This window comes from Nerophis ophidion, linkage group LG03 (genome assembly GCF_033978795.1).
Source record: "Nerophis ophidion isolate RoL-2023_Sa linkage group LG03, RoL_Noph_v1.0, whole genome shotgun sequence".
Lineage (NCBI taxonomy): Eukaryota > Metazoa > Chordata > Actinopteri > Syngnathiformes > Syngnathidae > Nerophis > Nerophis ophidion.
This window is the reverse complement of record NC_084613.1, coordinates 3,698,677-3,711,503: the sequence shown is the minus strand read 5'-3', so window position 1 is coordinate 3,711,503 and position 12,827 is coordinate 3,698,677. Positions and strand designations below refer to the sequence as shown.

The 12,827-nt window shown below is 42.2% G+C and overlaps 1 protein-coding gene across 6 annotated transcripts in view; it reads right to left on the bottom strand.

The window, feature by feature from the left end:
- Positions 1 to 12,827, bottom strand: part of LOC133548994 (lysophosphatidylserine lipase ABHD12-like) — a 29,932-nt gene that overhangs the window by 9,903 nt on the left and 7,202 nt on the right. For all 6 annotated transcript variants that reach the window (XM_061893993.1, XM_061893992.1, XM_061893994.1 and 3 more), the window contains exons 3-6: positions 8,812 to 8,914; positions 5,442 to 5,561; positions 2,852 to 2,882; positions 2,736 to 2,781 (exon numbers count right to left, since the gene is read on the bottom strand). In XM_061893993.1, the coding sequence (XP_061749977.1) occupies positions 2,736 to 2,781; positions 2,852 to 2,882; positions 5,442 to 5,561; positions 8,812 to 8,914 (300 nt within the window). The remainder of the gene's footprint in view (positions 1 to 2,735; positions 2,782 to 2,851; positions 2,883 to 5,441; positions 5,562 to 8,811; positions 8,915 to 12,827) is intronic.

Genomic DNA, 12,827 nt, shown 5'->3' with positions numbered 1-12,827 from the left:
TTGAATGAGTTTTTGCAAAATTTCTGTTGATTTTGGGTATAGACGTTTTTTATTGGAAATGTAGGTCTAAGTCAGACCTACACAGAGGTTTTTGTTTCATGTCTCTACGACATTCCTAACGGAAGTTACAAGCAGTCTGTTTTTTGTCTCTTCCTAGGGGGCGTTAGCGCGCAATTTTAATTTTTGGGGTTTGGTTGCTTAATAAGTTGGTCTGCCGCTCCATACCGATGTGTGTGTCAATTTTGGTGAGTTTTGAAGCATGTTAAGGGGGTCAAATTAGGGTGCGAAGGTGCGAGCGCGCCTTGGGTTGCTGCCCCCGAGCCCCAGAGCTTAAGACGCCTTCGTCCCACTATTTAATGCATTGTGAAAGTAATGCAGTTGTTGTATTGAAGTGAAAATATCAAGCTTCCTGTTGATTTTTGCCAAAGCATGTCAATTATTCAAATGTAGGTCTAAGTCAGACCTACATAGTGGTTTTTGTTTCATGTCTCTACGACATTCCTACCGGAAGTTACAAGCAGTTTTGTCTTTGTTTTCTTCCTAGGAGCAGTTTGTCTGTGTTGTATTCCTAGGGGGCGCTAGAGCACAATTTTGAGTTTTGGAGTTTGGTTTTTTTATCAGCTCGCAATTGTTGCCAGTCCTGATGTGTGTGCCAAGTTTGGTGAGTTTTGAAGAATTTTAAGGGGGTCAAATTACAGCTCAAAGAGGCAAAAATGACATTTTTTAGGAAACTTTGCGCAGGGGATCTTTAAAGGCGCGTAAAATCAAAACCTTAAAACTTATCAAAACTTTGATCTATAATTTTAATCAGAAGGGTTCAAACTCTCTCCTGTGCGAGTTTGAAGCCGAAACGACAAACGCACTGGGAGGAGTATCGATTTGAAAAAGGTGACGGGTTTTTACAAAAACTTTTATTTTGAAGGGGTAATTGTCAACTTCCTGTTGATTTTTTCTGCTAGCTGTCAATTATTCAAATGTAGGTCTAAGTGAGACCTACATAGAAGTTTTTGTTTCATGTCTTTCCGACATTCCTACCGGAAGTTACAAGCAGTTTTGTCTGTGTTTTCTTCCTAGAAGCAGTTTTTTCTGTGTTTCATTCAAAAAATTTTGTAGAGCGCAATTTTGAGTTTTATAATTTTTTTTTTTCATTAATTCACAATTTCTGCCAGTCCTGATGTGTCTGCCAAGTTTGGTGAGTTTTGAAGCATTTTAAGGGGCTCAAATTACAGCTCAAAGAGGCAAAAATTGAATTTTTTGTGAAAATTTTGCTTTGAATGGGTTTTTGCAAAATGTCCGTAAATTTTTGCCCCAGAAGATACAATTATGAAATTTAGGTCGAAGTCAGACCTACATAGAGGTTTTTGTTTCATGTCTCTACGACATTCCTAACGGAAGTTACAAGCAGTCTCTTTTTTTTTTTCTTCCTAGGGGGCGCTATTGCGCAATTTTGATTTTTATGATTTGGCTGCCTAATATGTTGGGAAGGCATGAAAGACCGACGTGTGTGTCAAATTTGGTGAGTTTTGAAATATGTTAAGAGGGTGAAATTGGGGCGCGACGGTGCGGAAGAAAGAAAGAAAGAATAAAACGCAGCAGGAACAATAGGGTCCTTGCCTATGGCAAAGGACTCCTGTGGAGTCCTTTGCCATAGGCAGGGCGGACCCTAATAAAACCTTAGGAATTCAATTGGGTCCTCTGTCCCAAAGGGACATCGGTCCCTGATTAAGAGGACTTAAGGGAAACTAAATGAGCTCAAATATAGCTACAAATGAGGCATAATGATGCAATATGTACATACAGCTAGCCTAAATAGCATGTTAGCATCGATTAGCTTGCAGTGACCAAATATGTCTGATTAGCACTCCACACAAGTCCATAACATCAACAAAACTCACCTTTGTGCATTCACGCACAACGTTAAAAGTTTGGTGGACAAAATGAGACAGAAAAAGAAGTGGCATAAAACACGTCTTAGAAAGTCGGAGAAAATTGTACATGTAAACAAACCACGGTGAGTTTAAGGACCGTCAAAATTAGTAGGACAAAACGGCGCTCGCCAAATACTGGAATCACTGAAGCATGTTTAATATAAACAGTGTGCTTTATAACAATTATCAATCAATCAATCAATGTTTGCTTATATAGCCCTAAATCACTAGTGTCTCAAAGGGCTGCACAAACCACCACGACATCCTCGGTAGGCCCACATAAGGGCAAGGAAAACTCACACCCAGTGGGACGTCGGTGACAATGATGACTATGAGAACCTTGGAGAGGAGGAAAGCAATGGATGTCGAGCGGATCTAACATGATACTTATGTTTGTGTCATGTTTGTCCTCTTGCAGAAACTATATTAAAACAAAAAATATGTTTTTTCCCCTCATTATTTCCATTTTTCATATATTTTTGAAAAAGCTCCAGGGAGCCACTAGGGCGGCGCTAAAGGGCCGCATGCAGGTTGCCGACCCCCGTGTTAGGAGGTCCAACTGTGCAACTTTACCATTCTTAACTGTCATGAAAAGTGTAAAAAGAAATTAATTATATTATTAAGTACACTGACCAAGATCTTGAACCATCATCTAGCATAAATGAGCTTATCTTCGCCAAAGTTTTTTGTTCTTTTTTTATGCCACGCGCACAAAAAACTGTTTTTTTGGACTGAGAAATTATTTTTGGGGAGGGCTTTAATAGTGATTTTGAGTGGATAAGAAAGGGGAAAGTAAAATAATAGTACCTCTGTAGTCCAAAGACAGGACATGGAAACCGCTTCGGCTTAAAATCTGCAAGAAATAGACGTGGACATTTCAGCCAAAAACGTTTCAAGTCTGCAAAATAATCCACAAAACCAACCTTTACCAGCTGCACCCTGTGACCTTTGGCCCTGGAGATGTGGAACACATTTAAAAACATGTGATCAAATATCAAAGATTTTAAAAAAGTGATTTATATTTATATAGCACTTTTTCTCTAGTGACTCAAAGCCCTTTTACATAGTGAAAGCCAATATCTAAGTTCCATTTAAAGCAGTGTGGGCGGGTCAAGTGCCTTGCCCAAGGACACAAGGGCAGTGACTAGGATGGCGGAAGCGGGACTCGAACATGGAACCCTCAAGTTGCTGGCACGGCCACTCTGCCAACCGAGCTATACCGCCACAGAAACGTGTCAAAAGACAGAGATTTAAAAACATTTGACGACGGAGAATAAAAACTTATCAAAAGACTTGGACTAGGGCGTGGATTGTTTTACCGGGGGAAAGGAAAATTGGCGCGAGCAAGGCGTGAATGTATTTTAACACAATAACTAAAAACAGGAACAAACGCGCGCACGATGGCGTAAGTACAAAACTGACTAAGGAAACAAAACTTGCACAAATGCATAAACTACGGACTATAAACAAAAACTTACTTGGCATGGACATGTCATGAAGCAGAGTGGAGGTAACAAGGGTGATAGATGGTGTGAAGGAGGTGATGTTGCCAGGATGAACAACAGAAACAGACAGGCTTAAATAAATAATACTGTGGTGATTAGTGAAAACAGGTGTGAGACATGAGGACAGGACAAGGTTTTCCAAAATAAATCAACTCAAGTTATGGGGAAAAAAAATGCCAACATGGCACTGCCATATTTATTATTCAAGTCACAAAGTGCATTCTTTTTTTTAACAGGCCTCAAAACAGCAGCTTGGAATTTGGGACGTGCTCTCCCTGAGAGAGCATGAGGAGGTTGAGGTGGGCGGAGTTGGGGCGGTAGCGGGGGGGGTGTATATTGTAGCGTCCCGGAAGAGTTACATACATACATATATACCTATACTGGCTCACCAGCACTGGCTTCCTGTGCACTTAAGATGTGACTTTAAGCTTTTACTACTTACGTAAAAAATACTACACGGTCTAGCTCCATCCTATCTTGCCGATTGTATTGTACCATATGTCCCGGCAAGAAATCTGCCTTCAAAAGACTCCGGCTTATTAGTGATTCCTAAAGCCCCAAAAAAGTCTGCGGGCTATACAGCGTTTTCCGTTCGGGCTCCAGTACTCTGGAATGCCCTCCCGGTAACAGTTCGAGATGCTACCTCAGTAGAAGCATTTAAGTCTCACCTTAAAACTCATCTGTATACTCTAGCCTTTAAATAGACCTCCTTTTTAGACCAGTTGATCTGCCGCTTCTTTTCTTTTTCTATGTCCCCCCCCCTCCCTTGTGGAGGGGGTCCGGTCCGATGACCATGGATGAAGTACTGGCTGTCCAGAGTCGAGACCTGGGATGGACCGCTCGACTGTGTATCGGTTGGGGACATCTCTACGCTGCTGATCCACCTCCGCTTGGGATGGTTTCCTGTGGACGGGACTCTCGCTGCTGTCTTGGATCCGCTTTGAACTGAACACTCGCGGCTGTGTTGGAGCCACTATGGATTGAACTTTCACAGTATCATGTTAGACCCGCTCCACATCCATTGCTTTCGGTCCCCTAGAGGTTTCTCATAGTCATCATTGTCACTAGCGTCCCACTGAGTGTGAGTTTTGATTGCCCTTTTGTGGGTTCTTCCGAGGATGTCGTAGTCGTAATGGTTTGTGCAGTCCTTTGAGACATTTGTGATTTAGGGCTATATAAATAAACATTGATTGATTGATTGAGACTGATAGTTGGAAGTGTACGTCCACGGCCGGGTGTTGACGCGCAGTGTCTCGGGGACGTCGACGGCAGCTGTATGGGCGGCACAAGCTCAGCTGATATCCGGTAAGAGGCGATTTTTTAACCACAATTTTCTCACCGAAACCTGCTGGTTGACATGTAGTCGGGATCCATGTTCGCTGTGATCCATAGTAAAGTTTCACCTCCGTGAATTTTAAACAAGGAATCACCGTGTGTTTGTGTGGCTAAAGGCTAAAGCTTCCCAACTCCATCTTTCTACTTTGACTTCTCCAATATTAATTGAACAAATTGCGCTCATATTCATAACAGCCCGTGACGTCACGCGTACACCTCATCATTACACGACGTTTACAAGAAAAAAGTCCCGGGAAATTTAAAATTGCAAATTAGTAAACTATAGCGGCCGTATTGGCATGTGTTGCAATGTTAATATTTCATCATTGATATATAAACTATCAGACTGCGTGGTAGGCCTTTAAAAACTGATTTAGAAAAAAAAAATACAATCTCCATCTTTGTTTTTTCCCATTTTCAATCTTTGATGTTTAAAAAAAAAGATTAAATAACATCAAGGATGAAGATTTAAAAAAAACTATTCATTAAAGCCAAAGATTACAAAACAAAAGTGTCAGTAAGATATCAAAGATGGAATGGGAAAACATCAAAAAAAGGAGGTTTAGGAACAAAGAGGTGGATTTAAGGTCCAAAAACCCCCCAGTTGTGCCACACATTTAAAAGCCCTCCAGACGGCATTAGACTTGAAGTGTTCCCATCCTGCTGCACTCACCTGTTCCCCACGTTGCCATGGAGATAGACAATGACAGGGCTCCCGTCTCCAAGAGCCGCTCGGTACCATTCGGGGCTTTTCCCTGCGGCCTTGTCCCATTGGCTGGCAGGGAGCGTGTGCCTAGAGGGACGCAAAAGGAACATTCTCTTTCAAGTGGTAGCGTTTACGCCAGGGGTGTCCAAACTTTTTCCACAGAGGGCCGCACACGGAAACATTTAAACATGCGGGGGACATTTTGATATTTTTCATTTTCAAACCATAACAAAATATATTGATTTTTTAATTATTTTTTTTAACATTATGGCTCCTAGGGAGCATAGAGGGTCTCGGTCACTAAAATGTTAAAAATAAAACAAGTTATTATATATATTTTTTTATTTAATGCTTACAGTAAATCTCTATATCAACTTGAGGTTGATATGAAGTAAAACAAATAAGGTTTTATGCCTTTTCTGTCAAAGACAACTTTGTTTTTTATAGTAAAACTGAAATATGCAGTATTTACATGGATAGATAGTACTTTATTTAGCAATTAAAGCGCTCAAAGATCAACAATGCAGGACACCATTGATTTTAATTAATATTTTTGAGTAATCACAGTGAAAAGTTGAATAAAATCCTACTAAATATATTTGAGATCCGAAAGGTTCCCCACTCATAAAGTGATACTTTATTAGTTGTTTTTTTTACTTTTAACACTTAAATTTCAACACCAACTTCCGATATATCTGTCGATTTTAAGTTTGAACTATTATTTTGTTTGTTTTATGCTCTTTTGTCAAAACTTTGATGTTTTTATATGACAACCACACAACATATGCAATATTTTTTCCACATAAAACATGTTTAAGTTATAATTTTTAAGTAATAATCCATTATAACATAGATTTGTTTGTCCTTTTTTTTTTCGTGCAATGGAAAAAAAAGAAAATAAAGACAAAAGGAAAAAAAAAACTCCCTGTATGGCAGCTTTGTGTCAACATTGCCACTTTTTCTCATTAGATTTCACCTCATTCCACTTTCTTTTAAAGGGGAACATTATCACAATTTCAAAAGGGTTAAAAACAATAAAAATCAGTTCCCAGTGGCTTGTTGTATTTTTGGAAGTTTTTTTCAAAATTTTACCGGTCTCGGAATATCCCTAAATAAAGCTTTAAAGTGCCTTATTTTCGTCTCTCTGCGAAGACACTGGCCATTTCCCTGTGACGTCACACAGTGCTGCCAATGTAAACAAACAATGGGAATACCACAGCAAGATATAGCGACATTAGCTCGGATTCAAACTCGGATTTCAGCGATTTAAGCGATTCAACAAATTACGCATGTATTGAAACAGATGGTTGGAGTATGAAAATATTGAAGAAGAAACTGAAGCTATTGAGCTAATAGCTATTGACGCTATTCATAGTCATAGCAGGGCCGAATAGCTGCGTTAGCATCGCCGGTAAAATGTGCGGACCAAACGATCAGGACTTTCGCATCTTTTGACACTGGAGCAACTTAAATCCGTCGATTGGTAAGTGTTTGTTTCGCATTAAATGTGGGTGGAAGGAAACGTAATATTGTTGCAAATGCATCTACAGGTTATCCATACATCTCTGTGCCATGTCTGCTTTAGCACCAGCGGTAAATAGCATGTTAGCATTGATTAGCGTAGCATGTTAGCATCGATTAGCTGGCAGTCAACATCAACAAAACTCACCTTTTTGATTTTGTTGACTATCGTTGCAAATGCATCTGCAGGTTATCCATACATCTCTGTGCCATGTCTGCCTTAGCATCGCCGGTCAAATGTGGAGACACTCTGGCACAGGGGTGCCCACACTTTTTCTGCAGGCGAGCTACTTTTCAATTGACCAACTCGAGGGGATCTACCTCATTTATATATAATTTATATTTATTTATTTATGAAAGAGACATTTTTGTAAACAAGTTAAATGTGTTTAATGATAATACAAGCATGTGTAACACATATAGATGTCTTTCTTTCACAAAGACAAGAATATAAGTTGGTGTATTACCTGATTCTGATGACTTGCATTGATTGGAATCAGACAGTAATGATGATAACGCCCACATTTTCAAATGGAGGAGAAAAAAAGTTGTCCTTTCTGTACAATACCACATGAAAGTGGTTGGTTTTTGGCATCTAATTCATCCAGCTTCCATACACTTTACAAGAAAAACATTGGCGGCAAATTCCGTAGCTTGCTTGATTGACATTCACGGCACCCGAGGGTCTTGTGAGATGACGCTGGCTGCTGCCAGTTCATTATTATGAAAAAATGACAGAGAGGAAGGCGAGAAACACTTTTTATTTCAACAGACTTTCGCGCCGTCCCTTCCGTCAAAACTCTAAAGGCCGACTGCACATTTCCTATCTTCACAATAAAAGCCCTGCTTCATGCTGCCTGCGCTAACAAAATAAGAGTCTCAGAAAGCTGGCGTGCACAAGCGATGTGCACGCCAGCTTTCTGAGGGATCGCTTGTGCACGCCAGTTTTCCGAGACTCTGTATTTAGTTAGCGCAGGCAGCATGAAGCAGGGCTTTTATTGTGAAGATAGGAAATGTGCAGTCGGCCTTTAGAGTTTTGACGGAAGGTACGGCGCGAGAGTCTGTTGAAATAAAAAGTGTTTCTCGCCTTCCTCTCGGTCATATTTTCATAATAATGATCTTGCAGCAGCCAGCGTCATCTCACAAGACCCTCCGGTACCGTGAATGTCATTTAAGTGACGTCTTAGTGAAGATTGATGATCACTCATTTTTAGGTCTATTTTTTTAAAAAGCCTGGCTCGAGATCGACTGACACACCCCCCGCGGTCGACTGGTAGCTCGCGATCGACGTAATGGGCACCCCTGATCTGGCACATTCAATGGGGGTCTGGCGGCAGACACTTTGGCATCTTGGGGCCAGTGGTGCAACTTGAATCCCACCCTGTTAGTGTTGTTACACCCTCCGACAACACACCCACGAGGCATGATGTCTCCAAGGTTCCAAAAAATAGTCAAAAAAACGGAAAATAACAGAGCTGAGACCCGGTGTTTGTAATGTGTTGAAAATGAAAATGGTGGGTGTGTTACCTCGGCGACGTCACATTCTGACGTCATCGCCTCCAGCGCGATGAACAGAAAGGCGTTTAATTCGCCAAAATTCACCCATTTAGAGTTCGGAAATCGGTTAAAAAAATAGGTGGTCTTTTTTCTGCACCATCAAGGTATATATTGACACTTACATAGGTCTGCTGATAATGTTCCCCTTTAAATGTTTTTTTCAATTTTTGCAATACTATCAATTTTGCAATTTTTGCAGAATGTGTGGCGGGCCGCACTTTGGTCAGCCCTGGTCTACGCGGACACTCGGCTGGCTTACCACACGCCCACCGTGATGCCCTCCTCGCTGTGCAGGTAGAAGTTGCTGGTGTGGTTCAGCGTGTTCTCAGGCCGGCCCAGGTCCACGAACAACGGAATTCTCACTGCGGATGACAGCACTCCAGATAGTCATTCACATCGACGCCCCACTGGGTTGTGAGTTTTTCCTTGCCCTGATGTGGGCTCTGAACCGAGGATGTCATCGTGGCTTGTGCAGCCCTTTGAGACACTTGTGATTTAGGGCTATATAAAAAAACATTGATTTGATTGATTATATTTGATGTCCTGCCATATTAGGCAATGCAAATGTTGACATGCCCCAATTATCACCGTCTCTAATAAGCACTTGATTAATTAACCGGTGGCTGTAGGCAACCCTTCTGATGAGGTATGTCATCAATTCTTTAAGATGGCAGTACTGTGGCTGCATTTGAAGTAGGAGTGGTCAGCAGCTTTATTGTAAAATGTTGGTGCTAATGTCCCGTGTGGTAAACTTGTCGTAAGGCGGGGGAAATAATCCATATTTAGATGTGGTCATGGACGATTATACAATCCAATAGTACACGTCAATAACCTATAATGGCAGCACGGTGGAACAGGGGTAAGTGCAAGTGCCTCACAATACAAAGATCCTGAGTAGAGATATCTGATAATGTCTTTTTTTCCATATTTTCCAATTCTTAAAACCTATTCCGATATCAACCGATACCGATTTGTACAGTGGTGGAATGAACACATTAATATGCCTCATTTTGTTGTGATGCATTAAACAACTTAAGGTTTTCCAAAAGAAATCGACTCAAGTTATGGAAAAAAAATGCCAACATGGCACTGCCATATTTATTATTGAAGTCACAAAGTGCATTATTTTTTTAAAACATGCCTCAAAAAAGCAGCTTGCAATTTGGGAAATGCTCGAGGAGGTTGAGGTGGGCGGGGTTAATGTGGGGGGTATATTGTAGCGTCCTGGAAGAGTTAGTGTTGCAAGGGGTTCTGCGTATTTGTTCTGTTGTGTTTAGGTTTTGTTACGGTGCGGATGTTCTCCCAAAATGTGTTTGTCATTCTCGTTTGGTGTGGGTTCACAGTGTGGCGCATATTTGTGACCGTGTTGCCGTTGTTTATACGGCCACCCTCAGTGTGACCTGTATGGCTGTTGACCAAGTATGCTTTGCGTTCACTTGTGTGTGTGAAAAGCCGTAGATATTATGTGACTGGGCCGGCACGCAACGGCAATGCCTTTAAGGCACGCCCCCAATATTGTTGACCAGGTGAAAATCGGTAGAAATTCGGGAGAATGGTTGCCCCGGGAGATTTTCGGGAGGAGCACTGAAATTCGGGAGTCTCCCGGGAAAATCTGGAGGGTACCGATAATTTCCGATGTTACATTTTAAAGCTTTTATCGGCCGATAATATCGGACATCTCTAGTCCTGAGTAGTCCTGAGTTCAATCCCGGGTTCGGGCTCTTTCTGTGTGGAGTTTGCATGTACCCCCCGTGACTGCGTGGATTCCCTCCGGGTACTCCGGCTTCCTCCCACCTCCAAAGACATGCACCTGGGGACGTTGACTTCCGGTTCCGGGTCAACGTGAATGACTGCTTGCCGACTGCTCTTGTTGCAAAAAAGCTAAGTATCGTTCTATCTGTGTGATTTTAACTGTTTTGCAGCTTTATTTACAACTTATCGAACATATTTAATAGTTCCATTTAACTTGCAAATCACCCGATCTCTGTCTCACCACTCCGCCCTCAGCTAGCTAGCTGCTAAGCTAACGAGGCTAGCGGAGAAAGGCAGCGCCGGTCTGAAGGAAGCTACTCCCCCGCCACCGTGACCATCACTTCCCGAAGACAGCTGGCACCCCACTCGGCGACGGAAAGTTTCTGTGAGTATGGCTTCCTGCGCTTCGTGCACTTTACTCATGGATAGGTTGGCTTTGCTAGAGAGCCGTGTCCGCCAGTTAGAGCAGTGTAATTTCGTAACTTTAGATGTTGCGGACACATCTGCTAGCGTTAGCTGTAGCGAGCTAACTAGCCCAGCTTGTAGCAGCCCTAAGCGGCCTACAAGCTACGGTGTACCGGTTGAGACGCATAATAGATTTAGCCCTTTAGCTAGTCCTACACCCCAGTCTACCGGGCACCACACTTTAGTCATAGGGGACTCCATCACCCGAAACATAAAGCTTAGCAAACCAGCCACAATTAAGTGTATTCCCGGGGGCAGAGCACCTGACATTGAAGCTAATCTTAGGGAGCTAACTCGCAACAGGTCTAGTAAACACGTACGGCAGGCTAACCGCACCACTAGTTATGCGAATATAGTAATACACGTTGGCTCCAATGACGTTAGGATGAGACAATCAGAGATTACAAAGAGAAACATAGCCAGGGCTTGTAATCTCGCCAGAAAGATGTCCAGGCATCGAGTAATTGTCTCTGGCCCCCTGCCTGGGAGAGGCAATGATGAGAGATATAGCAGATTAGTCTCTCTTAACAGGTGGCTGGATAGCTTCTGCAGACAACAGGGATTTACGTTTATTGATAATTGGCCCTCTTTCTGGGGCAAACCTGGCTTGCTGAGGAGAGACGGCCTTCACCCTAACCAGGAAGGCGCTATCCTCTTGTCTCGGAACATAGACTTCGCATTGAGCCACATTTGACTAACTGCACTAGAGCAAGCCCGGTCACAGGCAATTACAGAGCCTGCTAGCCTGGGTATGGAGTCAGTTAAGTTAGAACTAGCCAGCGCCAGGCTGGATGATCCCTGTACACATAGCAATTTTCGTAGAATAATACACAACTCACAAAATGTTTTTTCTACTGTGTCTATGACTACGTCAGAGTTAGACATGCGCTCTACTGAGGTGGCAAATTATGATGCGTTCAGTTTATCGCAGCGCCAAGTAGACAATCTGAAAATTCCCGTCATATCAATTCCTAGATATGGTCGTAATTATTATAAGTACACTGCGCATAATAAACGTAACATTATTAATATTGCTACGACGGATAATTTCATCAACAACTCCTTAAAACAGCCCACTACCTATAATATGGGCTTTCTAAACATCAGATCTTTGTCTCCCAAAACGTTATTAGTCAATGAGGTCATTAGAGACAACAACCTTAACGTCATCGGTCTTAGCGAAACCTGGCTTAAACCAGACGAGTTTTTTGCGATAAATGAGGCATCCCCTCCTAACTATACGAATGCGCATATTGCCCGTCACCTCAAAAGGGGAGGGGGTGTCGCACTAATATACAACGAAAACTTTAACTTTAGTCCTAACTTAAATAATAAATATAAATCGTTTGAGGTGCTTTCTATGAAGTCTGCCACACCTCTGCCTCTGTGCCTGGCCGTTATCTACCGCCCCCCAGGGCCCTATTCGGACTTTATTAGTGAATTCTCAGAGTTTGTTGCTGATCTAGTGACGCACGCCGATAATATAATTATAATGGGGGACTTTAATATCCATATGAATACCCCATTGGACCCACCGTGCGTGGCGCTCCAGACTATAATTGATAGCTGTGGTCTTACACAAATAATAAATGAACCGACGCATCGCAGCGGCAATACGATAGACCTAGTGCTTGTCAGAGGTATCACCGTCTCCAAAGTTATGATACTCCCGTATACTAAAGTAATGTCCGATCATTACCTTATAAAATTCGAAGTTCAGACTCATGTTCGGCAAGCTAATAAGAATAATAACTGCTATAGCAGCCGCAACATTAATGCTGCCACAACGACGACTCTTGCGGACCTACTGCCCTCGGTAATGGCACCGTTCCCAAAGTATGTGGGCTCTATTGATAACCTCACTAACAACTTTAACAACGCCCTGCGCGAAACCATTGATAGTATAGCACCGCTGAAGTTAAAAAAGGCTCCAAATAGGCGTACGCCATGGTTTACTGAAGAAACTAGAGCTCAGAAATTATTATGTAGAAAGCTGGAACGCAAATGGCGCACGACTAAACTTGAGGTGCACCATCAAGCATGGAGTGATAGTTTAAT